The sequence below is a fragment of the Sciurus vulgaris genome, assembly GCF_902686455.1.
Source record: "Sciurus vulgaris genome assembly, chromosome: 3".
Taxonomy (NCBI): domain Eukaryota; kingdom Metazoa; phylum Chordata; class Mammalia; order Rodentia; family Sciuridae; genus Sciurus; species Sciurus vulgaris.
The window spans coordinates 171138563-171164762 of record NC_136463.1 but is presented as its reverse complement, the minus strand read 5'-3'; the positions used below and the strand labels follow the sequence as shown (position 1 = coordinate 171164762).

The following is a 26200-nucleotide window of genomic DNA, read 5'->3' as shown; positions in this document are numbered from 1 at the left end:
AAATGACTCTTTTTAAAAATTTTAGTTGTAGATGAACACCATACCTTTATTTTATTTATTTATTTTTATGTGGTACCTAGGATCAAACCCAGTGCCTCACATGTGCTAAGCAAGCGCTCTACCACTGAGCCACAGCCCCAGCACGTAAAGAAAATAACTCTCATACACACACGCATGCATGCACATGCACACACACACACACACACACACACACACACACACACACACACACAGAAAAAGTAACAAGAGTACAGAACAGCCCTCTAAAATGAATACACTTGGCACTGTGATTTATTTTGCTGTACTCACTTTTCTCACTTTGCCTCAGACACACGAAAACTTTACTTACAACACCAATTTACTCGGTGACCTAATGCAGAGTCCTGTGACCTTGAGTAGAATGTCCCCAGCCCTGAGAGCTTATCCACCTCCCTGGGACAGGGAGCTCAGAGACCTAGAGGCCCCAGTATCCTAGGGAAGGGCAGGGAACTGGGAACAAAAATAGCCTTGAGGGACATTCTCCAGCCCCCCACTGGCTCTGGGCACAAGTAGTTGCAATGCTGGGTGGAGATTAAGGGAGACTCCAGAGGATGAACAGAACGCTCCGCCCCTCCAGTGTAGGGCAGAAGTGGGGACTTTGTGAACACAACCTGGGGTTTGTGCTGGAGCACGCAGTGCACTTGGGCTGCTCTGGAGGGCCCCTGTGCTGCGGTTCAGGTTTGCTCAGGTGGGGGGAAGGGTGTTAGCACAAGTGTGACCTGTTGAGATTCTTTCCCCTCCATTCCCCCTTGTTGAGGCAGGCACTTCCTCACCCACCCGCTGAGCTGAACTGGTAGCAGGAAGCCTTTGACAAATCAGACTCTGTTAGTCAAATACACACTGAAATTGTGCAGTCAGTATCAGACAGTGCTCTTGAATTTCTAATAGATGGAACATCCCAGCCTCTTACACACACACACACACACACACACACACACACACACACACAGATTGGATAATGGAACCAATCAGTTGAGAGCCAGAACCCTGGAGTGAATAAGCTGGAGACAATGAGGGCATAACAAAAGAAGAGAGGAAGGCCAGAGAAGGGGGTGTCCCTATCCCAACTCTAGAGACAGAATGGACAATAGGAAACAAATGGGAAAAGAAAAGGGTCATTTGGCACTATGCCCTGCCCTCTCCATGGTGCAAGTCCCCCAGCAGTGGTCTCTGTCTTTCCACCCTTCTGGTATTAAGTACTAAGTTAAGGAGTTACCTAAAGATATATGAGGGGCTTCAATGGAGCCAAGAATTTCAAGAGCCAGACCCCCAGTTCAGCAAGGTCTCATGAAATCTACCTCAAAAGCCAGGGGAAGATTCAGATTCCAGGAACCTCAAAATTCAAATTTCATGAAGACCTCATTCCTGGGTCTGAATTCATTCTGGTGATCTGATTTAACACCTCTCTGCCCTTTTAAACTTCTTTCTGACACCACCAACTCGTACATCTGTCCCTTTCTTCCCAGCCAGCCTCCCGAAAGATCCCAAGATCTGACTAGCTCTGAACAATTTTTTCCAGGGGGTTCCAAAGGCCAGGCAATAAATCCCCTGACTCTGAGCAAGGCATTCTCAACAAGGACAGAGAATGGCAGAGGAAGGGGCTTATGGCCATAGTGGATGGAGATACTGAGTATAGCAGTTTCTTTTAGGTGTGGCAGGGCAGGCAGCCTGAATGACATGTCAGCTTGCAGGAGGGCCAATTCTCCAGAGTGGCTGTCCAAGGAGCTTGGGACACCTTTGTAACTTCCCAACAGAAACCAACCCAATTACAGCTCTTGGATCCCAGATCTATGAGGTCAAATGTGGCTAAGTGACTTGAAATCCCACAATCCTATGCTCTTGGAACCCGAACCTACCCTACACCATATCAGAGAAGCCTGAGAATGCATGCCAAGTCATATGCACTGTTCTTTATTGTCACATGATACCCATGGGACAGAGGGGGAATGGGGAGGGGAGGCCTCTGGCAGAGAAATAGAAGGAAGAAGGGAGGGGAAACCATTTATTTTCTGCACTCTGCCCTTCCTTCCAGCTGACAATCATTGGGGTTTGGTCACCAGCTTTGGGCTAAGGAAGCGGAACCCCTTAGATACAAGCACAGTGTTGCGTGAGAAGGTTAGGTACCATCTCATACTTGAAAGAGTAACCTCCATCTGAAGTGGTACGGACGTGTAGGGGCCTCATGGTCCCTGGGAGGGCAGCACAGCAAGGCTGGGCCCCTGGCACCAAAGAAAGGGGCTGGACAGGGGTAGGGGAAACACCAGGGACTGGCAGGGGTAGGTCTGGTGGGGTGGGCAGTCCACAGCCACCATGACAGTAGTGAAAGATGAAGCTGGGAGGGTGCACGATCCAGCGGTCCCAGCCCAGCTCCTGGAAAGAGATGTTGAGTGCAGCTCTGTGGCAGTAGGCGTGGGCAGCAGGTTCCTCCGGAGGCCTCTGCAGCAGGCGCAGAGCAGCAGGAGACCAAGGCCAGGGCATTGGGGGAGTAGAGCGCCGAGCTCTCTCCCCTCCACTGGGTGGTCTGGCCCTAGTGTGGGCCACCAGGAAGGGAGTGGTCTCTGGCCTGGCTGAGCAGGAACAGAGAGGACATCGCAGCAGTAACACCAGGACAGGGTGAGTCAGCAGAGGAAGAACAGAGGTGTCCAGATGCAGCACCGCCCAGCGAGGGGGTGCCTGGCCCAAGAACATGGGCACAGCCATGGGTCCCCCAGATGACAGCACCAGCAGGCTTAGCAGGGGCCCAGAGCTATTTGAGACCACTGTGCTCTTCTTGTCTAACCCCGTATGGAACCACAGCTGGGCCGAAGTCACCTGTCGGCTTCGTGTGTGGTGGGATGGCCGGAAAACGTATGTGAAGACACCTTCCTCAGCCTCCTGGGCCAGCCCTCCAACAGCTGGCTGGTCCTCACAGCTGATACCTGAAAGGGACAGAAGCAAAAAGAAAGGGCAGCCCTGACCAGAAAGCCCTGGAACCCTCTCTCCTTGCCTCCTCAGGAGAGACATGGCCAGTATTCACAGTGCTAATGATATGCCATATGCTCTGCTGAGGGCCCTCTCTGACCTGCAGCTCCTCCCAAGTCTTGGGAGAACTGACATAGGCTTCCCATTTTTCACTTCATTATTAAAGCATTTAAAAAATGCAAAACAGAGCTGGTGCAGTAGCACACTCCCATAATCCCAGCAACTCGGAAGGCTGAGGCAGGAGGAATTGCCCGTTTGAAGCCAGCCTCAGCAACTTAGGAAGATCCCATCCCAAAACAAAAAAATTAATAAAAAGAGCTCAGTGGTAAAGGGCCTCTGGGTTCAATCCCAATATCTAAATAAATAAATAAATAAATAAATAAAAATAAAAAGAAGAAAAAAGGAAAACAATATCAGGCCTAGAATTAGAATAAAACTCCTTGGTTTTAAAGAAGATATGTTTACCTGGTAAATGTTTTGGAAAGCAAGAGAAAGGAAAGGCCAAAACAGGAGAAATTCAATTCACCAAAGCCCTCCAACCACTGTGGATCATCCTCAGTGAAGCAGAATTATATGACAGAAAAAAAAATACAAAATAGGCATTGAGGTATAGAACTCAGTGGTAGAGTGCTTGCCTTACATTCATGAGGTCCTGGTTTAACACCCAGCACTGCAAGAAAAGAAAAAAGAAAAGTGTATACACACACACACACACACACACACACACACACAATATCACCAACTTCTCTTTGAAGTGGTTTTCAAATTAATATTCCAAAGAGCAATATGTAAGAGTCTCTGTCAGCTGGGCTCAGTGGCACACACCTGCAATTCAAGCAATTCAGGGGGATAATTGCAAGTTCAAGGCCATCCTCAGCAACTTAGCAAGACAGTGTCTCAAAATAAAAAGAACTGGGAATCCGGGGATGTAACTCAATGATAAACTGTTCCTGAATTCAAACATCGGTACCAATGGAAAAAAGAAAGAAAGAAAGGAAGGAAGGAAGGAAGGAAGGAAGGAAGGAAGGAAGGAAGGAAGGAAGGAAGGAAGAAAGAAAGAAAGAAAGGTCCCTGTCACTCTCTACCTTCACCAATATTTAGAATTGTTAGACTTAACATGGGTGTTTGCTACATTACTCTTCATAACTCTGGGAATGTCAGAGACATTATGTGATAAGTTCTTTAAAATAATTCCATTTTTAAAAGTCAGATTAACACACACACACACACACAGAGGACAGGAAGAAAGAGAAGAAAAGGAGGAGGAGGACTAGGGATATAACAGAATACAGGGCTATCCTCCCCAAGAAAGAGCAGCTGGCATCTTTGCCCCAACATATACCTAGATGATAGTAAGTAATCATGAGCCAGCCCCAGGGAATTGGGGCTATACTATTACACAGGTTCTCTCATTATAAACTCATAAAATTGATTCATTTTGCAGATAAGAAACTGAGGCTTAGAGAGATGAAGTGATAGTCAACTTCTAAGTGGCCAGACTGGAATTCTGCCTGATTCCGGAACCACGCTTTTTCTCCAGCATGCTGCAAGTGGGCTGGGAGAAAGGTGGGCCAGGTGAGGTGAAGGCATGCCCAGAGGAGGGCTTTATTCTTTCAGTCAGTGGAACACGAAGACACCTATGGGGAGAGACAGGAACTCAAAAGAAGGTGACGAGCTTCCAACAAATCATCCTCCCGCCTCCCTGCTATCTCCTCAGGTCTCAGCTACCTGGAGCTGAAGAAACCAGGATTGGGGCAGGGAGCCGAGGCAGAGATAAGAGCCCAGCCCAGGCAGCTCTGCCTCTAGGAGCCTCCCATGTCCCAGTCACTCTATAGGCTCACCAGCTCACTCCCTCCTAAGAAGTGGACATTATTGCCCATTCAACAGATGAGAAGGCAGAAGCTCAGGGGGCTTTAGTAATTGACCCACTGATGCAAAGCCAGCTGAGTGGCAGGGCTGGGAGTCAAACCCAGGTCAGCCTGCTCCCAAGCCCATGCAGTACCAGGCTGCTTCTCAAAGTCACCTTGCTGGTCCCTCACCCATGTTACCTGTGGCTGGAAAAAGGATGGCCTGGGAGACATCCTCCTCCTCGGGCTCAGAGCCCCTGCGCATGGAGCCACCCACGGCGTGTCTTCGGGGCAGCCGCCTGATTCCAGGACTCCCACCTTCCCCCATAACGGCTGGAGGCCCCAAGGCATCCAAGAACAGGGCCCTCACCTTGGCAAGGACAAGTTCCCGGTCCAGCTCTAGCCCATGGCAGCCCTGCCCACCCTGCGGGGCCAACAGCAAGAGGAGCAGCAGGGGCAGCTGAGGCACCATAGCTCACCTGGCCCTGCCAACTGGAGAACCCACACCCTGCCCTGTGGGGAACCACACCCAGTCCTGCGTCCTCTCTATCAGGGTCTGCCCAAGGCCTCTGCAGCCTCCTCTCCCCATCCCACCACCTGCCCTCTTCTATCCTTCTCACCCGTCTTCCCCAGCCCTGCCCACGCCCTGCAGTCCAAGTTACCCCTGCCCATGGCATTGAGACCTCCTATCTGTGACGCACAGGTCTGTGGCCCTGAGCCTTATCTCCCACTCCTGCCAAGAATGTGGGGGAGGGGGCTGGGGAGGATGTTCACCCCGGGTGACCTGACCCACACATACAAACATACAGCCCCTTCCAGGTACACACACACACACACACACATACACACACACACACACACAGTCTCACATCTCAGCACCCAGCACAGAGGTGACACTAGGTGGGACAGAAGTAGCCTGGGAGCTGGGTTTGGCCAGCTTCTGAAAGTGTCATTTGTCAGGAAGGGAAAATGCCAGCTCCCTTAGACCCTCTGAGACCCCTTTCAACCAAGCAGCTGCTGGGCTGGCCTAGTGGGAAGGGTTGGGGCTGCAACTAGAACTGGGGCTTGGGCAGGGGGCAGGTGGTCCAGCCTGCTCTATACTTAGCCTGGAGGAGCCAGTCTGGGCTCTTGTCCTCCAGCTGTGTCATCAGAGAATATTTTTGGGATTGGCAGCTGCAGGCGCCTCTGCCACTCAGGCCCAAGCCTGGCGGGCAGTTGGGACCTGGCTGCTGGAGGTGGGAGGGAGGAGGGGAAAGAGGCCCAGGCTGTGGGAGGGGGCTGGGAAGAGAGCAGGAAGCCAGGCCGCGGGCAGAGGAGGCTGCGGGGCCCCTTGCTGGAAAGGCAAACAGGAAGGACTGCCCCCTAAGCTCTGGGCTCTGGGCCGGGGAGTCTCCGCCGCGCGCCACAGCTGCTGCTCGGGGCCGAGGGTAAGGAGGCGAGCCGGGAAGGGGTGGACGGAGGAGAGCTCCGCGGGTCCCCAACTTCCCGCCTCGGGGACTCGCGCTGCTCTCCGGGCCTCGGCGCCACCGCCGCCCGCCCTTCCCTCGCGCCGCGGCAGGCCATCCGCAGCCACCGCGATGAAGGCGGTCTCAGGGGATCAGGGGAGTCCCCCGTGCTTCCTGCGTTTCCCGCGGCCCGTGCGGGTGGTAAGTGGCGCGGAGGCCGAGCTCAAGTGCGTGGTCCTGGGGGAGCCGCCGCCCACTGTCGTGTGGGAGAAAGGCGGGCAGCAGCTGGCCGCTTCCGAGCGCCTGAGCTTCCCGGCGGACGGCGCCGAGCATGGCCTGCTGCTGAGCGGCGCGCTGCCCACCGACGCCGGGGTCTACGTGTGCCGCGCTCGTAATGCGGCAGGAGAGGCCTACGCGGCGGCCGCGGTCACCGTGCTGGAGCCGCCAGCCCCCGAGCCCGAGCCCCAGCCCGCCGAGCACCCGCTGCCACCGCCGGGAACCGGGGAGGGAACCCCGGTGTTCCTGACGGGGCCCCGGTCCCAGTGGGTGCTGCGCGGGGCGGAGGTGGTGCTGACGTGCCAGGTGGGGGGCCTCCCCGAGCCCACGCTGTACTGGGAGAAGGATGGGATGGCCCTGGACGAGGTGTGGGACAGCAGTCACTTTGTGCTGGAGCCCGGCCGCGCCGCGGGTGGCCCGGGCGCGAGCCTGGCGCTGCGCATCCTGGCGGCTCGTCTGCCAGACTCGGGCGTCTACGTGTGCCACGCCCGCAACGCGCACGGCCACGCGCAGGCCGGCGCGCTGCTCCAGGTGCACCAGCCCCCCGAGAGCCCGCCGGAGGACCCCGAAGAGGCCCCCGCTCCGGTGGTGGAGCCTCTCAAGTGCGCGCCCAAGACCTTCTGGGTGAACGAGGGCAAGCACGCCAAGTTCCGCTGCTACGTGATGGGCAAGCCTGAGCCCGAGATCGAATGGCACTGGGAGGGCCGTCCCCTGCTCCCTGATCGCCGCCGCCTCATGTACCGCGATCGCGATGGCGGCTTTGTGCTCAAGGTGCTCTACTGCCAGGCCAAGGACCGGGGGCTCTATGTCTGCGCGGCGCGGAACTCTGCGGGCCAGACGCTCAGCGCTGTGCAGCTGCACGTCAAAGGTAGCGCCCTCTGAGCGTCCTGGGGCTGAGGAGGGGCCTCCAGCGCCCTCCGAGGCCCTTCTTCCTCGTGCCCCCGCTTGGTGCCCGGCTCTGCCCAGAGACTGGGCGACAGGTGGAAACATTAAATATTAGTTTCCTGCCTGCTTCTCACCCTCAGGGATTCGAATTCATAGGTCTCCAGGGTACTCGAGAATTTCTTAGCCCATTCCGAGTCACCAAGAAATGTTTGATGTGCAAACGGTGAAAACCCTAGACCTCTCCTTCAGTAGTTTCCAACCTGTGGTACTTTAGCGCTTCCTCAATTGGATTCCCATTCGTAACCCCAGTATGTAAGACAGATAAAAGGAACATTTTTCTTTGTCTAAACGAATAAGGCTAGGTCTAGATGTATAGGGCTAATAATCAGTGAGAACAAGGGGCTGCCATACTGAATGCACACATTTGGAGTGGAGACTGTACTTACAGTGGGTTAGCCTCTGAACCTATGGGAAGGCCCTGATGCTGACATTAGAGAAACTACCCATTCACAGGAAAGATAGTCCACAAATTTTGGCCATTCTTTCATTAAACTGATCTTTTAAGTTTGAAAAAAGAGAAAGGTTATGGAGAAAGTTTATTTTTCGAACTTGAATCACCAATAATATCTAATAAATGCCCACATTATTCATAAACAGAAAATTTATGGAAAACAAAAACACACCCCATACTCACAATGGAAGTTAAAGCTCTCCATAATAAGATTTCCTCACAACCTGAGGGGTTATAACCTTCACTGGTTATTACCCAACTTTCTCGCTGGGAAAAAAATGTTGACAAATTCTTCTGAGCCCTGCCTGGCACTCAGTCAAGCATGTGGCACCTGGGCTGTGGCGTTGGCTTCACTGGTACAGCTTGATGTGCACAAACTCGCCAGGCCGGTGCTGAACTGGAATTTCATCAAGAAAGAAAAGCCCAGAGGGAAGGCAAGAGGAACTTCCCAGAGTGCCATAAAAAAACTAGCTTCTCCAGCAGCCCAAGTTAACCTGCTGGTAGTTTCCAGCATCATATGTCTTTTAATTTTTTTCTTTTTCTTTTTTTGTTTTTTCTGTTCTCTCTCTCTCTCTCTCTCTCTCTCTCTCTCTCTCTCTCTCTCTCTTTCTGTCTCGTTACTATGTTTTTGAAAATGATTAGAATACCTTAAAAATGAAATTCAACTTGGACCCTGCAAGGTGCCTCTGAGAGGCCTGAGGGGACAGTTTGAAAATCACTGGACTGATCTAACTTCTCCCCTCCCTTTCCCCATTTTACAAGTAAGGGAACTGAGGTACAGGTTGCTCAAGGTGATGTGGCTAGCAAGTGTCAGGGCCAGATGAAAAGGCCATCATTTGACTTACCTTCTTGTGATTTAGGATTTTACGATTCCACATGCCTGCTGTCTCTGGGGAAAGAGTAAACAGCATGGCCTCATATGTGTTTAGGAGCCCTCTTCCTGGGCTGGCCTCTTTCCAGACCCTTCTCTTGTCTCTCCCCTCTCCGCAGAGCCCCGCCTCCGCTTCTCGAGGCCCCTGCAGGACGTGGAGGGCCGGGAGCATGGGATTGCTGTGCTGGAGTGTAAAGTGCCCAACTCCCGCATCCCCACAGCCTGGTTCCGAGAGGACCAGCGGCTGCTGCCCTGCCGCAAGTATGAACAGATTGAAGAGGGCACCGTCAGGCGCCTCATCATCCACAGGCTGAAGGCAGATGACGATGGCGTCTACCTGTGCGAGATGAGAGGCCGGGTGCGCACAGTAGCCAATGTGACAGTCAAAGGTCAGCTGGCCAGTGGGAGGAGATCAAGGCTGAGACTGTGGCTGGCAGGTGCCTAGACCTGGCTGACAGCTTCCCATGCACGTCCCAGGGCCCATCCTGAAGAGGCTGCCCCGGAAGCTCGATGTGCTGGAGGGAGAGAACGCGGTGCTGCTGGTGGAGACACGAGAGGCTGGGGTCGAGGGGCGCTGGAGCCGTGATGGGGAGGAGCTGCCGGCCACCTGCCAGAGCAGCTCTGGTCACATGCACGCCCTGGTCCTTCCAGGGGTCACCCGAGAAGATGCGGGCGAGGTCACCTTCAGCCTGGGCAACTCCCGTACCACCACTCTGCTCAGAGTCAAATGTGAGGACATGAAGGCCTCTGCACAGGAAGGCCAGGGTGGGAGGGTGACCAGATGCCAGAGCCTGGGTCAGCAAAGTATATTCAAAGACAGGGCTGTGGGAGGCTTGAGCAAGACTCAAGTGCAAACCTCACCCTTGTCTCAGGCGTCAAGCATAATCCTCCAGGACCTCCTGTGTTGGCTGAGATGTTCAAGGGCCACAAGAACACGGTCCTACTGACCTGGAAGCCTCCTGAGCCACTTCCTGAGACCCCCTTTATCTACCGGCTGGAGCGGCAGGAGGTGGGCTCTGGAGACTGGGTCCAGTGCTTCAGCATTGAGAAAGCTGGAGCCGTGGAGGTGCCCGGGGACTGTGTGCCCTCCGAGGGTGACTACCGCTTCCGTGTCTGCACCGTCAGCGAACATGGTCGCAGTCCCCACGTTGTGTTCCATGGTTCTGCTCACCTTGGTGAGTGAGTCCAGTCAGACCCTGCCTGTCAGTGGCTGTGCCCCAAGTCATGTCCTTCCATCACCTCTCCTCCCTTTCCCTGCCCTCGTCCCTGTCCTCGTATTCTTCCATCTGTCAGCACAGTCCTCGCTTTCTGGTTTCTGCACTCTGTCCCCTTTCTGGTTCTGATATGGCTGCACTCTGTCCCTACCTCAGTGCCTACAGCTCGCCTGGTGGCAGGTCTGGAGGATGTGCAGGTATACGACGGGGAAGATGCCGTCTTCTCCCTCGATCTCTCCACCATCATCCAGGGGACCTGGTTCCTTAACGGGGAAGAACTCAAGGGTAACAAGCCAGAAGGCCAGGTGGAGCCTGGGGCCCTGAGGTACCGAATGGAGCAGAAGGGCCTGCAGCACAGACTTATCTTGCAAGCCGTCAAGCACCAGGACAGTGGGGCCCTGGTTGGCTTCAGCTGCCCTGGTGTACAGGACTCAGCTGCCCTCACCATCCAAGGTGGGTGCTGATGGGGCCCCGAGGGGACAGGCAGGGTTGAGACACAGAAGTTCTGTTGGCCAAACACAGCAAATGCTGGTCCCCTTTCTCACAGACTAATAAGCATCCACGATAGGTTCATATTGAGTGCTCAGAGACCCAATAGGCCAGTTGCAACCTGTGTACGACATACGGGCACTCATTCTCTCCATAGCATCATATCCCAATTCTCTGGAGCGTTTTGTCATATTACTTGGGAGGCAGGGACCCTGGCCTCTAGTCCCTGACTGCTTCCTGCTCTGTCATAGCAGCCTCCCTATGTGCCAGGCATCGTACTAGTCCCTTGACATTAATGAACACTATCCTCTCAACAGCCCTAGGACATAGTATCTTTTGTCATCCTCATTTTAAAAGTGAGAAAACAGATGCACAGAGAGGTTAAATAACTTGTCCAGCATCACAAAGCTAATGAGTGGTAGTATTGGATCATGAACCCAGGCAGTCTGACTCCAGAATTCCCTCATGACACTTATTGGGACAAGGAAGGACAGAGGATGAGGCATCCCCAAGGATAGTTGGAGTAGGGTGACTGAAAATTCAAGGAACATGCTAGCATTTGCCATTTCATCATCACTGGAGTTTGTAAGACCAATCAAGAATTGAGCAGTACCCAAGTATGGGGCCTTGAGGGGGCCAGCTGCCAACCAAGCAAGCATAGGGTAGGGGAGAAATAAACAGCAGCTGCAGCAGCACCCAGGATTCCCCACGTCAGACTCCCCCGGAGGGCTAGTTGGTAATGCAGATTCTCTGGCCCCTGCATATTCAGACTTCTGAGAATCTGCATTTTGGGTAGGCTCTCTAGGAATTCTTAGGTATCCTAAAACCACTGCTCTTAAGAGTTGGTGTGTGAGGCTTTCTTAGTTGGTTTTCTGTTGCCATAATAGAACCCGATGCTGGGTACTTTATAAAGAAAAGAGATTCGTTTCACTCACCATTTTGAAGGCTGAAAGCGTAAGATGGGGCCACCTCTGGGGAGAGCCCTCTTGGCTGAGTCACAACATGGCAGCAAGGTGGAAAGAGAAGGCATTGTGTGAGGACAAGTGCATAGGCGGCCTTACTTTGTAACAAGCTGCTCTCGAGACCTAACTGGGGTACTATGAGAATGACACTGATCTCTGCCAAAGGTGATGCTCCCAGCGACCTCGATTCCTCCCACTCGGCTCTCTCTCTGAAGGGTCCCCAGTACCACCACAGTGAAGACCAAGCTACTATGAACCTTTAGGGCTCCTATTTAAATCATTTCCAGACCACACAAAAACTCAGACTTATATTTTTAAATGCCACCAAATGCACAGATAGCAGTTGTCTTCCCTGACGTTCACGCACACAGTGAGAGGGGTGCTTATCTGAGGCAGAGCATGCTGAGGACACTGGGTATGACTATTTCTCCCCATGCAGAGAGCCCAGTGCATATCCTGAGCCCTCAGGACAAGGTGTCATTGACCTTCACAACCTCTGAGCGGGTGGTGCTGACCTGTGAGCTCTCGCGAGTAGACTTCCCAGCAACCTGGTACAAAGATGGGCAGAAAGTGGAGGAGAGCGAGTCACTGGTGGTGAAGATGGATGGGCGCAGACACCGTCTGATCCTGCCTGAGGCTGAAGTCAGAGACAGCGGCGAGTTTGAGTGCAGAACAGAAGGGGTCTCGGCCTTCTTCGGTGTCACCGTCCAAGGTCAGGAACCACCGTCCAAGGTCAGGAACCATACTGGCCCAGGCGCCTCTAGCTGAGGCCAATTCTGGGGTAGGAAAAGCCTTGCCCCCTGATCTGTATGCTTGGGGTTCCCTTAGAGGGAGGGCTTCGTGGGTACATAGTTTAAATCATGCTGCACATGCTTCTTTACCCTCTCATCATCTTCTGGCACACTTGACCCCCGCACACCATCTGCTAGGTGGGCGAAAGAACAAAATGCAATTAAGGGAAGAAAAGGTTTACTGTTTAAGGTAACATTTACTGGGCATCTCACTCTGAGCCTAGTGCTATGGTAGGACTTCAGATATATACTATTTGGTTTAATTTTCACATCTACATGAGGGATAAACAATTCCAGTTCACACAAAGGGGCTGAGGCTCAAAGAGGTAATGTGACTTACCCCTTTATTATGTAGCCAGCAAACCCTACATCACACCCAGGACTAGCCTCTGCTTCCTGCTCCAGGTGGTCAGATCATACAGAAGTGTTAAGTGCCTGGTCTAGGGGTCCTCAGCAGACAATTCCTGGTCCAACTGCTTTGGGACCACTCTGGAGGTTTATTATAAAAGCATATGCCCAGGCTTCCTGGGCTCTCCAGAGCCACCATCCAGGACTGGGCCTGAGGGCCTGAGGGTCCTCTTAACAAAGTCAACTCTCAGGGAGGGCAGTAGGAAAGTACTCATCCTGCTCATCCTGTCCCTCTTAAGTGGAAATCCTGTTCTCGACACCACTGCCAGGAGATCCTGTGGCCCCTGCCTGAGTGCACCCCATGACAGGGAACTCACTACTGTGTTAGCCTTTTGTCACTATAACAAATACCTGAGATCATTAACTTATGAGGAGACATATTTTGTAGAGTTTCCATTCCAAGATCGGGGGGATCCACTGCTTTGAACCTCTGCTGGTGGTGCTTAGTGACAGTGGCCAACAGCCCACCTCATGACCAGAAAGCAAAGAAAGAGGCTGGGGTCCCACAGGCCCCTTAGAGGGCATGCCCCAGTGACCTAAAGACCTTCCACTTGGCCCTTCCTCCTAAAGGTCCACCCTGGGACTAAGCCTTTAGCACTGGAGTGTTTGGAGACACTACTCATATCAAACCATAGGACTACCCATAGGAACAGCTAGTTGCCACCAGTAAATCACTCTCCACCTCCTGTCCATCCTGGGGACTTTATTGTGAAGGAAGCAGCAAGCTCAGTGAGTGTGGCTCATGGCAGTGACCTCCTTTCTGCCCAGACAAATGTGGATGCCTCTGTGTGAACTCTTTGCCTCCCTCCCTCCATGTCCCCATCCGGCTACCTCTGATCCACTGGGGACCCATGGAACACTCAAGGGCCACATGATCTTTGTCATGGCTTCGCCTGCCATGCTATCAAGAACCCGTATCATTACTGGGCACGGTGGGGCACACCTATAATCCAGGGGCTTGGGAGGCTGAGGCAGAAGGATCACAAGGTCAAGAGCCAGCCTCAGCAAATGAGCAAGGCCCTAAGCAACTCAGCAAGACCCTGTCTCTAAATAAAATACAAAAAGGCCTGGGGGTGTGGCTCAGTGGCTAAGCGGCCCTGGGTTCCATCTTAATCCCCAGTACAAAACAAAACAAAACAAAACAAAACAAAACAAAACAAAAAAACCAAACCAATATCATTGTCCTTGAACCTCCTATGCAGCAGCGTTAAACACCCGGCAGTGTCCTCGCATGCAGAGACAGTGTCTCCTGCCTCGAGGCCAGTTTGGACTCCTGTCTCCGTGTGCAGGTGTCTGTGTGATCCATCTCTTTCCCCACCCCAGATCCCCCAGTGCATATCGTGGACCCCCAGGAGCATGTGTTCGTGCATGCCATCACCTCCGAGTGTGTCATGCTGACCTGTGAGGTAGACCGAGAGGACGCCCCTGTGCGCTGGTTCAAAGACGGGCAGGAGGTGGAGGAGAGCGACTTCATGGTGCTGGAGAACGAGGGGCCCCACCATCGCCTGGTGCTGCCCGCTGCTCAGCCCCCCGATGGGGGCGAGTTTCAGTGCGTCGCTGGAGAGGAGCGAGCCTACTTCACTGTCACCATCACAGGTGGGGGGCCAGCAGGCCACAGGGGCCAGCCGCAGCACTGTCCTACTCAATCCTGTGTCCAGCTGATCAGACCCCCTCCCTTTCTCCACCGAGGCCAAGCCATAGTCTGGAAGTGTGTTGTGAGCACATTGGTCCTGGTTATGTGTCACCAGGGAAGCCCTACCTTCTCCATTGTCCTGGAGACCCCACCAAGGGGAATCTTTGGGGATAGCAAATATACTTCAGGGCCAGGAGTCCCAGGGACTAGAGGGCCAAAAGATCTCAGAGGCCTGCAGGTGACCCCCAGCTCCACCCTTCATACAGCCTTGAATGCTTTGGTGACTGCACTTTTGTACCCCTGGCCATGACAGCTGTCTTCAGCAGACTGTGTCTCTAGCTGAGAGCACCTAAGGGAGGCTCCTCTTGTTCAGCACAGGCCTACTGCCCAGGCATGGGGAAGAGGCTTGGATCAGGGAGGGCAGGAGGGCACACTGGCCCCAGCCCCTCATGCCCAGTGGTGGCTGTCCCTGTTCTCCAGATGTCTCCTCGTGGATTGTGTACCCCAGCGGCAAGGTGTATGTAGCAGCTGTGCGCCTGGAGCGCGTGGTGCTGACCTGTGAGCTGTGCCGGCCCTGGGCCGAGGTGCGCTGGACCAAGGATGGTGAGGAGGTGGTAGAGAGCCCAGCACTGCTTCTGCAGAAGGAGGACACTGTCCGTCGCCTGGTGCTGCCCGCTGTGCAGCTTGAGGACTCCGGCGAGTACTTGTGTGAAATTGATGACGAGTCAGCCTCCTTCACTGTCACGGTCACAGGTGTGGGTCCCCCCCAACTCCCCAGAGTGACCAGAGAACAGTCCTGACCCCTGGGGGAGCTGGCCGACTGTCCCCTTGCTTGCATGCGCACGGGAGGAGGAAGGCCTGGGCACGGGTGCATGTACCAGGGCCCCTGCAGGGAAGAGCCAGGACGCCCCTTCCAGTGAACAGGCCCTTCCTCAGTGCCAAGGCCAGGACTGGTTGTGCTCTGCCAGCTCATCGATTGAGCACTGTCTCTGGGACAGGCACAGGAGTAATTGGAGAGTGACATAGACAGTCTCTGACCTCGGGAGCTGCCAGTCCAGCAGGGAGGCAGCTGTTAACCAGGGGTCGCAAACGGGCAGGCCCTGGGGCCCCAGGCAGCCCATGGATGTGTTTTGTTTGGCCTGCAGAGTCTTACCAAAGTCAGGACAGTTCAAATAACAATCCGGAGTTATGCGTCCTCTTGAAAAAGCCGAAGACCCGGCGGCTCTGGTCCCGCTTCCCCCCATGGCGACGATCGGCTGGTGCTGAGTAGCCCCGTAGGACGGGGCCCCCATTCCTCTGTCCTGCCCTCTCTGCCATTCCTTTTTGCCTTTCCCCAGACTGCTTCAGCTACTGACCTAATGTTCCTGGCCCCTGTGGGCTTTTGCGTTTGCGACCCCTGTGTTAAACCAATAAACACACAAATAAACACACAGTGACACTCGTGATAAGTGTGGTAAGGGAAGAGGGCTTGAGAGCAGAGAGGAGAGGCAGGGAGGGCCTCAGAGGAAGTTGCCACTGCACACACAGGGCCAGTCTGGGCTGGGCTCCGAATATTTAGCACCTCGCAGAAAACTGTCATTGCCCTCCCAGCATGCGCAGCCTGGCAGGAAAGCCAGACATGGCAGAGAGTGGGTAGACCAGGGCCACCATAGGAATCCCAAGGCGGGGGGCTGCTCCCCTGGTGAGGGCAGCAGGCAGTGCCTTTAGAACTGATAGCAGAGTTTAGTGGGGATGGGGGTGGGCAGAGAACAATCTAGACAGGAAAAGCACAGGATGACTGGGGCAGTAATACTGGTTCCATACAGGAGACTTGGGGCTACAGCTCACAGCTCACAGCACCAGTTCCAGTGTGTGTATGGGGTGACTGATGTTTAGGAAGTTCTGGGTGACAGAAGAACCCTGATGGCTGTCCTGGAGAGACCATCCCACTGCTGGTACCCTCCTGTTTCTCCCTTGCCATGCCCTAGGAGCAACGCCTAGCCCAGCTGAGCTGCTTAGGGGCCCCGGCTCCCTGCACCCCAGATAGCTGAGCATGGCACCCCAGGCTGCAGTGCCAATGAGGCCTTGTGCCCACGTTCTAGCCTCTGTCCGTCCACTTTCACTCCCTCCGCCCCCAGCCCTGGCCAGACATAATGGCCACAGCCACCTAATTCCAGCCTGCACCTGGGCGTCCCACAAACACCACCTCAGCTCTAGGCCAGACTGAATCAAGTCCACCCCAAGCTCAAATCCCAGGGCTGTGCAGGTCCATCACTGAACCCTGCTCTCATAACCACCACTCTCTGCAGTCTACCAGCCTCCATGGGCCCCGGACACCTAGGCTGCATCCTCCAGTATCTTAGAGCAAGCCCATGTAGGGAGGCGGGTTTGCCTGAGCTCAAGGCAGCAGTCCCTATGGAGGCGGAAGGCTCAGTGCGCGCTTTGGATACTTCTGCTCATGCACACACCTTAAAAAAAAAAAAAAAAAAAAAAATCCTGGCCCGGCAGCTAGCAGTTCCCCGGCCCTACCACAAGGGGGCGAAAGGTACTAAAATTTCCTGAAGACCTGAAGATCCTGAGGGAACAAGGGGACCAGGGGATGTGGATAGGCTTCCGCTCATTGCACTGGTCACTTCCAATAGGGCCATGACTTCCTTTCAGTGGAGGAGTGACCAGCACTTGGAGATGAGCCCTCAGGATCTAGCGCATGGCAACTCTGGGAACTCTTAGGTGTTGGCAACTCTCATACACGAATGCAAAAAGCATTACTGAGTTCCTCCAAACCTAGGTGTGCAATCCTACAGCTTTTTGCAGAGTGTGCACCTCCTTTGAACAAATGATGTTCTTCCTTCTGCCTTTGAGTAACTGTAGCCAGCTATGACTTTGAGGAAGTTGCTTTATCACTCTGCACCGTAGTTTCCTCATCTGGGAAATGGAGACCACATAATACCTACCTCTTGGGATTGCTGTGAAGTTTAAATGTGCACTGTGCTAAGGACTGGTCCTGAAACCTTAGGAAGTGGTATAGAAGTGTTCGCTATTTCAGATCCACCACCCCTTATTCACAATTCTAAAAAAGAAAAAAAGAAAAAAGAGAAAAAAGAAAACTCTTAAAATCAAAAGGCTTTCCGTAAGTTTAGTATGCAAACTCATTTCAGTGAACCCTGAATTTAATTGCTATGAAGTCATTTCTACTCTTTAATTATCTACTAGAGTCAATGTATGTGTATCTTTACATCTAGAACATGAATCTCTTCATATATCCTACTTAGGGTGAATACATGTTACATTGCAGAAAGGTTGATGGGGTTGATTATTGGGAGAGGTGCCCCAGGGGACTGAGGGTATGTGATATATGAGAAATGCATCATTTCTAGAATCCACAGCCTTGTGAACACCTCTGGTGCTGGAGATTACAGAGAGCAGATCATGGACCTGTTGTTATTACTGTTCTACTCACTGCTATCATCATACGGGCAACAGGGCTTCATGCTGCCAAATATCTCCAGGGAGGCTGACACTGAGTTTTCGACAGCCTGTGGTTACCCCCACTTTGCAGAACCCCCCGTGAGGATCATATACCCTCGGGATGAGGTGACCCTGATCGCCGTGAGCTTGGAGTGTGTGGTGCTGATGTGTGAGCTGTCTCGAGAGGACGCCCCGGTGCGCTGGTACAAAGATGGACTGGAGGTGGAGGAGAGTGAGGCCCTGGTGCTGGAGAGTGATGGCCCCTACCGCCGGCTGGTGCTGCCCGCTGCCCAGCCTGAGGATGGGGGCGAGTTCGTGTGTGATGCTGGAGATGACTCGGCCTTCTTTACTGTCACTGTCACAGGTGGGCAGACTCCGGGGTACACAGGGAGGTAGCAAGGCAGGGAACTAAGGGACAGACACTCACCTGTCCCAAATTCTTGTATCTTAGGAATTCCCCAGCCTCTTCATTCGCAGAGCCCTGCTATCCCAAATCAAGTTGAGAAAGGGACTGCAGGCCTGGTGGAAGGAATCCCAGCAGTTAGAACCAGTCGTTCATTCATTTATTCACGAATATTTATTGAGCGACTACTATATGGTTGGCACTGTTCTAGGTGCTAAACCAATGAGACAAAACCTATCTTCACAGAGCTTATACTCTAGTGAGGGTGCACTGACGGGTGGTGCTAAATGCACCAGAGGTAAAGTAGGGGAAGGAGAGGGAGGTGAGGAGGGCAGATGGAGGTGGGGGTATGTCGAGATCAGTTTTGAGTGTGGATCTGATCTACATTTTCTGCCTGTGGGACATTGGACAAGTCGCTCTCCTCCGTGGAGACCCCAGGTCCTCATCTGTGCAGCGCAGTCGTCCAGAGCAGCTAAGGAGTGAGCTGCAGGTGCTCAGCACAGTGTCTGGCACACAGCAGGTGCCCGTGGCTTGTGCTGCAGATGGAGCAGGCTGAGAATCTGTGAGCAAGGCGGGCAGAGGGCTGCTGGGCAACCCCTTGCCCCTCTCTGCTCACCCACCAGCCCCACCAGAGAGGATCGTGCATCCAGCAGCCCGTTCCCTGGAACTGCAGTTTGGTGCTCCAGGGCGCGTGGAGTTGCGCTGCGAGGTGGCCCCTGCCGGGTCCCAGGTGCGCTGGTACAAGGACGGCCTGGAGGTGGAGGCATCAAATGCTCTGCAGCTGGGCGCGGAGGGCCCTGCCCGAACCCTCACCCTGCCCCATGCGCAGCCCGAGGATGCCGGGGAGTATGTGTGTGAGACCCGCGATGAGGCTGTCACCTTCAACGTCAGCCTGGCTGGTAGGTGCTCCTAGCGGGCCCCGGGCGGGGAGCTGGAGGCCTGCTCGGGCTCACCCCTTCCTCTCTTTGCGCAGAGCCCCCGGTGCAGTTCCTTGCACCAGAGGCAGCCCCCAGCCCGCTCTGCGTGGCCCCTGGGGAGCCAGTGATGCTGATCTGTGAGCTGTCCCGGGCTAGTGCCCCTGTGTTCTGGAGCCACAACGGGAGGCCTGTGCAGGAGGGCCAGGGCCTGGAGCTCCAAGCCGAGGGCCCCCGCCGTGTCCTCTGCATCCAGGCTGCAGATGCAACCCATGCAGGTCTCTATACCTGCCAGACTGGGGCTGCCCCGGAGGCCCCAAGCCTGAGCTTCACCGTCCAGGTGGCTGGTGAGTCAAGCGTGGGCAGAAAACCTGAGTAGTACCCCAGAACGCATGGGCCTCCTCTGTAGCACACCTCATCCACCCCTTGCCTGGCCCTCAGCTCCTTTTCCATCATGCCTCCCTCTCCCCTCCTCATTGGCCTGGAGCCTCTCCGTCCGGTGACCCCCAGCTCTGACCCCACAGAGCCCCCTGTGCGGGTGGTGGCCCCTGAGGCAGCCCAGACGAGGGTCCGAAGCACCCCAGGCGGGGACCTGGAGCTGGTGGTGCACCTCTCCGGGCCGGGGGGGCCCTGCGCGTTGGTACAAGGACGGGGAGCGCCTGGCGAGCCAGGGGCGGGTGCAGCTGGAGCAGGCCGGGGCCAGGCAGGTGCTGCGGGTGCGGGGGGCACGGAGCGGGGACGCAGGGGAGTACCTGTGCGATGCGCCCCAGGACAGCCGCATCTTCCTCGTCAGCGTGGAAGGTAACAGTGCACCCGCCCCTCACGCCCTTTGACCCCTGGCAACCCAAAGACCACTTCCTGTTATTCTGGACCCTTTTCATGTCCCAGCCCACCTCACAGCCTCTGGCTCCCACCAGTGTGTGCACAACAACAAACCTGGACGAGGGCACAGGGCTCCCTGTCCTAGGAGCCCTCAAAAAAAGAGAAAGCATGGCCCAGTGGCCAAGAGCAGCAGCCATGGAGGCAACCCACCTCAGTTCCAACCAGATTGTTCCCCAGTTGTGTGACATTAGTGAGCTAAGCTCAACCTCTCTGAGCCCCAACTCTTAAATGGGGGGTTAGTGCTTGTCCTAGAAGGTTGCTGTGACAATTAAGTGCTACAAATAGGATCCGTGGTAAATGATATTATTATTACCAAGTGGCGGGTGGGCACAGGCTGGGACTGAGAGGACCTGGCTAACAGGAGTGAGTGGCAGGGAGCTGGCATCCTAACCCACACACAGTAGGTCTTCAGCAAAGGTGTGCTAAATGATGGGGAGCCAGGGCCTGTCCCTGAGGCGGGGTGGGGGTGGGGGTTAAAAGGAGAGAAGGGGAAATCCGCTGGCTCATTGCCCCCCCCAGAGCCACCTCCAGTGAAGCTTCTCTCCGAGCTGACACCATTAACGGTCCACGAGGGTGACGATGCCACCTTCCGGTGTGAAGTCTCACCTCCAGAGGCAGAGGTCACCTGGCTGCGCAACGGCCTCGTTGTCACTCCAGGGCCCCTGCTGGAGACGTCCAGGAATGGCTCAAGTCACACCCTGACCGTGCGAGGCTGCCGGCTCGAGGACGCGGGGACGGTGACCGCTCGGGCAGGGGGCAGCATCACAAGCGCCCGGCTCCACGTCCGAGGTGGGCGTCCTCCTGCCCTGGCCCCAGCAGCCTGGCGCTTCTGCCTGGGGATGGACCTAGCGAGGCCCCAGGCTCCAGCGCCCAACAGGCTCCATGGCCTCCTCTCTGCTTCCCCAAAGAGACGGAGCTGCTGTTCCTTCGGCGGCTGCAGGATGTGCGGGCAGAGGAGGGCCAAGACGTGTGCCTGCAAGTGGAGACCGGCCGAGTGAGCGCGGCAGGGGCCGTGCGCTGGATGCGTGGCGGGGAGCCCCTACCCCATGACCCCCGCCTGTCCCTGGCCCAGGATGGCCATGTCCACCGCCTCTTCATCCACGGCGTTGTGCTGGCCGACCAGGGCACCTACGGCTGCGAGAGCCACCACGATCGCACCCTGGCCAGGCTCAGCGTGAGGCGTGAGTGCCCCGTCCTCTCCTAACGCATCACCCACCCATGACACAACCTCTGCTGACTGTCCTAGAGTCCCTGAAACCCCCACCAAAGTGCCCCTTGCCACTGAGGAAAGTCGGCCCTGGCCATCCTGGTCCAGGGGAGGAACCTGAAGCAGCCTGCCCAAAGCAAATCTTCTTTTTCTAATGTTTTCTATTTACCTCAGAAGCCCATGTGGATTTTGCATTCCATTTCATATTTCCAAGGTGGCTTTGCTATACACATAAATATTATATTTCAAAAAGACTCTCGTGTTTAACCTTTAGTCACATGCCCCAGGGATACATATGCCCATTTAAGAACCTGGGGTGACTGACACATAGCACTTTCCACCCCTTAACCCCAACTGGAGCTCTTTATTAGCTGTGTGAATTCACTCAAGTTACTTAACCTCTCTGAGCCAAATCTCCTTAAAATGAGACTGATCTCTACCTTCAGGGTCTTAAGAACATTAACTGAGATAACATGAAAAACCTCACACAGAGCTTAGTAAATGGTTATTGTTGGTGATCCATGTTCTCTGCTAACTTAGTCATAACAATAAATTCATGTTTTAATGTTATTTATCTTGTACAATTGGAGAAATTTGGACCCAGAGAAGTCAAGCAGTTTGCCTGAGCCCACACAGCACACAAACTACATGGCAAAGCTAGGTTCCAATCCCAGTGGGTCTGACTCCAAAATTTGCTCTGTGTAGTTTCACAGCATTCCTCACCCAGATTCCTCAACCCCCTAAACCACACCTCACCAGATTCATGTGTCCTCTGTTCCTAAACCCAGTATGCACCCCCACAAGTCCAGCAGTTGTGCTCCCCTCCTGCCCCCTCCACCGCTTCTCAACTTCTGCAGTCAGAGCCTCAGATTGGGGGCTGGGGACTGGGGGCAGGGCCAGGGGGTGAGCCCCTGGGACCCCTGCCCAGAGCTGGAGCTCACTCTCACCACCTCCCACACCAGCGCGGCAGCTGAGAGTACTGCAGCCTCTGGAAGATGTGACAGTCAGCGAAGGGGGCAGTGCCACCTTCCAGCTGCAGCTGTCCCAGGAGGGTGTGATTGGGGAGTGGGCCCGGGGTGGAGTCCGGCTGCAGCCCGGGCCCAAGTGCCACATTCACACGGAGGGCCACACTCACCGTCTGGCTCTCAGTGGCCTGGGCCTGGCGGATTCGGGCTGTGTCTCCTTCACGGCGGATTCCCTGCGCTGCGCTGCCAGACTCACTGTGAGAGGTGCGGCTGATCAGCCTGTGTGTGACCCCTGGTCTTACTAGCTCTGTGGCCTCCACTGACCCTGCCTGTCCCAGTGTGGCCCTCACTGACCTACCTGCCAGAGTGTGATTCCTCTGACCCTTCCAGTCCCGTGTGTGGCCCCACTGCCCCAGCCAGACCCTGAAAACCCACTGACCTCACCACCTTGAGCATGGCGATGCCACTGTGGTCCCTATTGGCTGGCTGCCTGAAAAGAGCCCCTGATCACACCTGCCTCTTGCAGCCCTTGTGCCTGGTTGAGTGTAGTCCCTGTGACCACCCGAGTTCCTCTGATCCACTGATGGTGCCTATCGGTGATTCCACTAGAGACCCTGCTTGAACGTCCCCCACTTTTGCTTCTAGCCCCAGTGTGCTCCTCACTGACCACATTTAGATTACTCTAGGGTGCCCCATTGCCCAGTGTCTGCTGCTACCCACCACAGCCAAGCATGGCCCCCGACTAACCAGGCCTGTCTGCACATGAATTAACGGACACCTCTGTTCCAGTCTCCCGCATTCCCCTCTGTCTCCCAGCATGTCCCCCACTGACCACCTTAAAGTGTGTCTTCCAGCTGGCCACACCCACCTGATTGATCCTCTGGCCCAGCTGTGTCCCCCTTAAAACATTTGCACCTGCATGTCCCCTCCCCACTCAGTGGCCCCCACTGATAATTTGTCTAAATGTGTTGGACACTGACCCCTTATGCCCACATGTGTCCTCCTCATCCCTGCAAGCTGGGTCATCTTGCCCTTGTCCATGATTCCTGTGTACTGACCTTCCTTTCCCACTCTCAGAGGTTCCAGTGACCATTGTGCAGGGGCCACAGGACCTAGAGGTGACTGAGGGAGACACGGCTACATTCGAGTGCGAGCTTTCCCAGGCCTTGGCTGATGTTACCTGGGAGAAGGTCAGAGCCCAGCCCCAGTGCAAACTTGTCTGCATAACCACAGTAATGACCTGGACAGAACAACTAATACTCACTGAATGAATGTGCCTGGCACTGTACCAAGATTGACATTACATTTAAACCTTTAATCTTTGAAACCCTTACGGGTAGGTCTTGGTTCCACCGTGTTTGTTGCCTAGGAAGAAACTGAGCTAAGGAGATGAATGTACTTGCCCAAGGGCAGACAAAAGGGCTACAGCCCGTATTTGAATCCAGATTTGCCTAATTCTAGAATTCTCGCTCACCCCCCGCCCCCCCGCCCCGTGATCTGGCTTCCTGAGCCTGTGGTGCCCCTTCTGGGCCCTAAAGTCCCTAAAGTGAGGCTCTTGGCGCAGCCCGGAAAGGAAGACGAGGGATTGCCCGACCCTAGCTTGGGAACAGGAGGCCCAAGTAAACTCGCCTCCAGACTACTTGGCATCCACAGAGGGCGCCGCCCTCCAGGGCCCGCGGTTGCCAGCACTCAGCAGGGCTCGGCCAGACTGCAACTCCCACCCCTAGGACGGCTGCGCACTCAGCCCCAGCCCCCGGCTCCGGCTCCAGGCCCTTGGGTCGCGCCGCCTTCTCCAGCTGCGGCGCTGCAGTTCCTCGGACGCCGGGACCTACAGCTGTGTGGTGGGGACCGCCCGCGCCGGGCCGGTTCGTCTGACCGTGCGTGGTGGGTACGGGGCGAATCGGGGGCTGGACGCTCCGTGGGCTATGGGACCGCTGACCGGTCTTTCCGCTCGGCTGACCCCAGGTGCTTCAGAGAGGGGGCGGGGCGTGGACGTGGTCGGGCGCCTCCCCCTCCACTCAACCCCACCTCACGCCCCGGCTCCGCCCCAGAGCGCACGGTGTCAGTGCTTTCCGAGCTCCAGTCCGTGCGCGCCCGCGAAGGCGACGGCGCCACGTTCGAGTGCACGGTGTCGGAGGTCGAGACCACGGGGCGCTGGGAGCTCGGAGGCCGCCCGCTGAGACCCGGAGGCCGCGTCCGCATCCGACAAGAAGGTGTGGCCGCCTTTCTACCCTCTCTGGCCTGCTGCCCCGCCCCAGGTCCAGACAGACCCCGCCCACCACAATAAGCTCCGCCTCTAGCTCGAATAGGCCACGCCCCACGGCCCGACAAACCGGGTTTCAGGACTTTTCTCCGCCCCCAGCTCTGAGTCCCCGAGCGCTCCTCTTCCCGCTCCGCATCCCAACGCACACCTTCCGCGTCCCAACCCACCCGGGGCCTTCTCTAGCTCCACCCTCGTCCCCTAACCCTCCCAGAGGCGGCTCCGGCCTTGCTAGCTGCCCCCCATCACCCCAGGGAAGAAACACATTTTGGTGCTGAGCGAGCTGAGAGTGGAGGACGCCGGTGATGTCCGCTTCCAGGCGGGACCCGCCCAGTCCTTGGCTCTGCTGGAGGTGGAGGGTAAGCTACTGAGGCGGGGATGACAGGGTAGTGGGCATCACCCCGGCCCTGGGATTGGCGGACTGGCGGCTCCTCCTAGTAACGCTGCCTCCCCTCTCTCGGAAGGGCGTCTTAGGGCGGGTCACAGAGGGCAACGCGTTTCCTGGGGAAGAAGAGACTGTGGGTTGGGGATGCAGAGGAATGGACTGTGGTACGAAGGGCTAATGCCAGGAGTGGAGGCCATAGGGAGGGAAGATACCTTCCTCCTCCTGGGGCCATGGGTGTTTCTATTAACTTAAGCTCCTTCCCCCCAACCGCTCCCAGCATTGCCTCTCCAGATGTGCCGCCGCCCCCCTCGCGAGAAGACTGTTCTTGCTGGCCGCCGGGCGGTGCTGGAGGTGACCGTGTCCCGCTCCAGGGGCCACGTGTGCTGGTTGCGGGAGGGGGTCGAGCTGTGCCCGGGAGAGAAGTATGAGATGCGCAGCCACGGTCCCACCCACAGCCTGGTTATCCATGACGTGCGACCTGAGGACCAGGGCACTTACTGCTGCCAGGCTGGCCAGGACAGTGCTAACACACGGCTGCTGGTAGAGGGTGAGTAAAGCCCACTGGGCAGAGGTCAGAGGGGCAGGCCGGCTGGCCAGGTAGGAGGGGGTGCTTTGGAGGTGCTGGGCTGAGACACCCCTATGAAAGGTTTTGCAGGACTTGGAAAGGTTCATAGTAGTCAGTTCTGGGGTGTGTTGGAGGTGGGGGCGGGAGAGGGTGTGATAGATCACAACCAGGACTGAGAGGAGGGAGACCTGATTCCTCAACAAGAGTGACTCGTTACAGGTCTGCTGTCCCCATATTCCTACCCATCCTTCCATCAGGTTTCTCTTGACTCCCTCCTGCCTCTGGACCCTGTTTGGCTCTCCTGAACACCCCGTTTCTACCAGTTCCTCTCTTTCCCACTTATCCACCAGAAGCTGTACTGACACTGACACTTACCCCTCCTGCTCCCTGCCAGGCTGGCTTCTGCCTCACTAAGCAAGTTCAACATCGACAAAGGGCTCCTAAGCTAGTCTCGTTTCTTCCTCTTCCATGTAGGAGATACCTTGCCAGTCTACCCCAAATCCCTGCATTCCATTTACATGCCCTGCTCTGTCCCACCCTCAATGACCCCACCTTCCTGCCCTCACAGACAGCCTTGACAGAGGCTGTGAAAGGGTGAGGCAGAGGCTGAGGGCCCAGCTCTCCCCCGGTGGGTGCCCAGGCTCTGCCAGGGAGGAGGAAAGTGGCCCCTTCTCCCCCAGCCCCACGTGGAGTCATTCCTCTGCAGGTGACTAGCAGGACCCAACCAAGACCAGGCAGGTGCCCTCGGACAGCTTGGAAGGCGTTTGCCCTTACCCAGGGCAGTGGTGGGGCGATGGGAACCAGAGGTGTTGGGAAACAATAAAAGTGCTGCAGCTCATT

The 26200-nt window shown here is 55.6% G+C and overlaps 2 protein-coding genes across 4 annotated transcripts; one reads left to right on the top strand and one right to left on the bottom strand.

The window, feature by feature from the left end:
• Nucleotides 1–1929: 1929 nt before the first annotated feature.
• On the bottom strand, nt 1930–5665 carry INHA (inhibin subunit alpha). 3 transcript variants are annotated; one of them, XM_079131282.1, is made up of 3 exons: nt 5466–5665; nt 5049–5271; nt 1930–2957 (listed from the first exon to the last, which is right to left on the bottom strand). In XM_079131282.1, exons 1-3 carry the CDS (start codon nt 5517–5519, stop codon nt 2125–2127), a joined length of 1110 nt encoding a protein of 369 aa, XP_078987408.1. In that variant the 5' UTR covers nt 5520–5665; the 3' UTR covers nt 1930–2124. The 3 variants fall into 3 exon arrangements, with proteins under 3 accessions (XP_078987408.1, XP_078987406.1, XP_078987407.1); XM_079131280.1 differs by lacking the exon at nt 5466–5665 and having other exon boundaries at nt 5049–5456; XM_079131281.1 differs by lacking the exons at nt 5049–5271; nt 5466–5665 and adding an exon at nt 3466–3591.
• Nucleotides 5666–6151: 486 nt separating this feature from the next.
• OBSL1 (obscurin like cytoskeletal adaptor 1) lies at nt 6152–26198 on the top strand. The gene is given in 22 exon segments (XM_079131276.1): nt 6152–7436; nt 8955–9224; nt 9313–9564; nt 9708–10010; nt 10206–10502; nt 11940–12212; nt 14023–14295; nt 14813–15085; nt 17871–18143; nt 18806–19081; nt 19156–19443; nt 19621–19718; nt 19720–19897; nt 20498–20764; nt 20767–21159; nt 22148–22414; nt 23228–23340; nt 23878–24034; nt 24202–24363; nt 24665–24769; nt 25073–25342; nt 26067–26198. Coding segments are annotated over 22 exon segments (5808 nt in total). The 5' UTR covers nt 6152–6424; the 3' UTR covers nt 26075–26198.
• The last annotated feature ends 2 nt before the right edge of the window (nt 26199–26200 follow it).

Coding starts and splice junctions, on each gene's coding strand:
- INHA (XM_079131282.1), bottom strand. CDS start 5,519: ATGGGCAGGGGTAACTTGGACTGCAGGGCGTGGGCAGGGCTGGGGAAG. Junction 5,272..5,465: donor CAGGGCTGGGGAAGACGGGT/GAGAAGGATAGA, acceptor TTGGCCCCGCAG/GGTGGGCAGGGCTGCCATGG. Junction 2,958..5,048: donor CATCCTTTTTCCAGCCACAG/GTAACATGGGTG, acceptor TGTCCCTTTCAG/GTATCAGCTGTGAGGACCAG.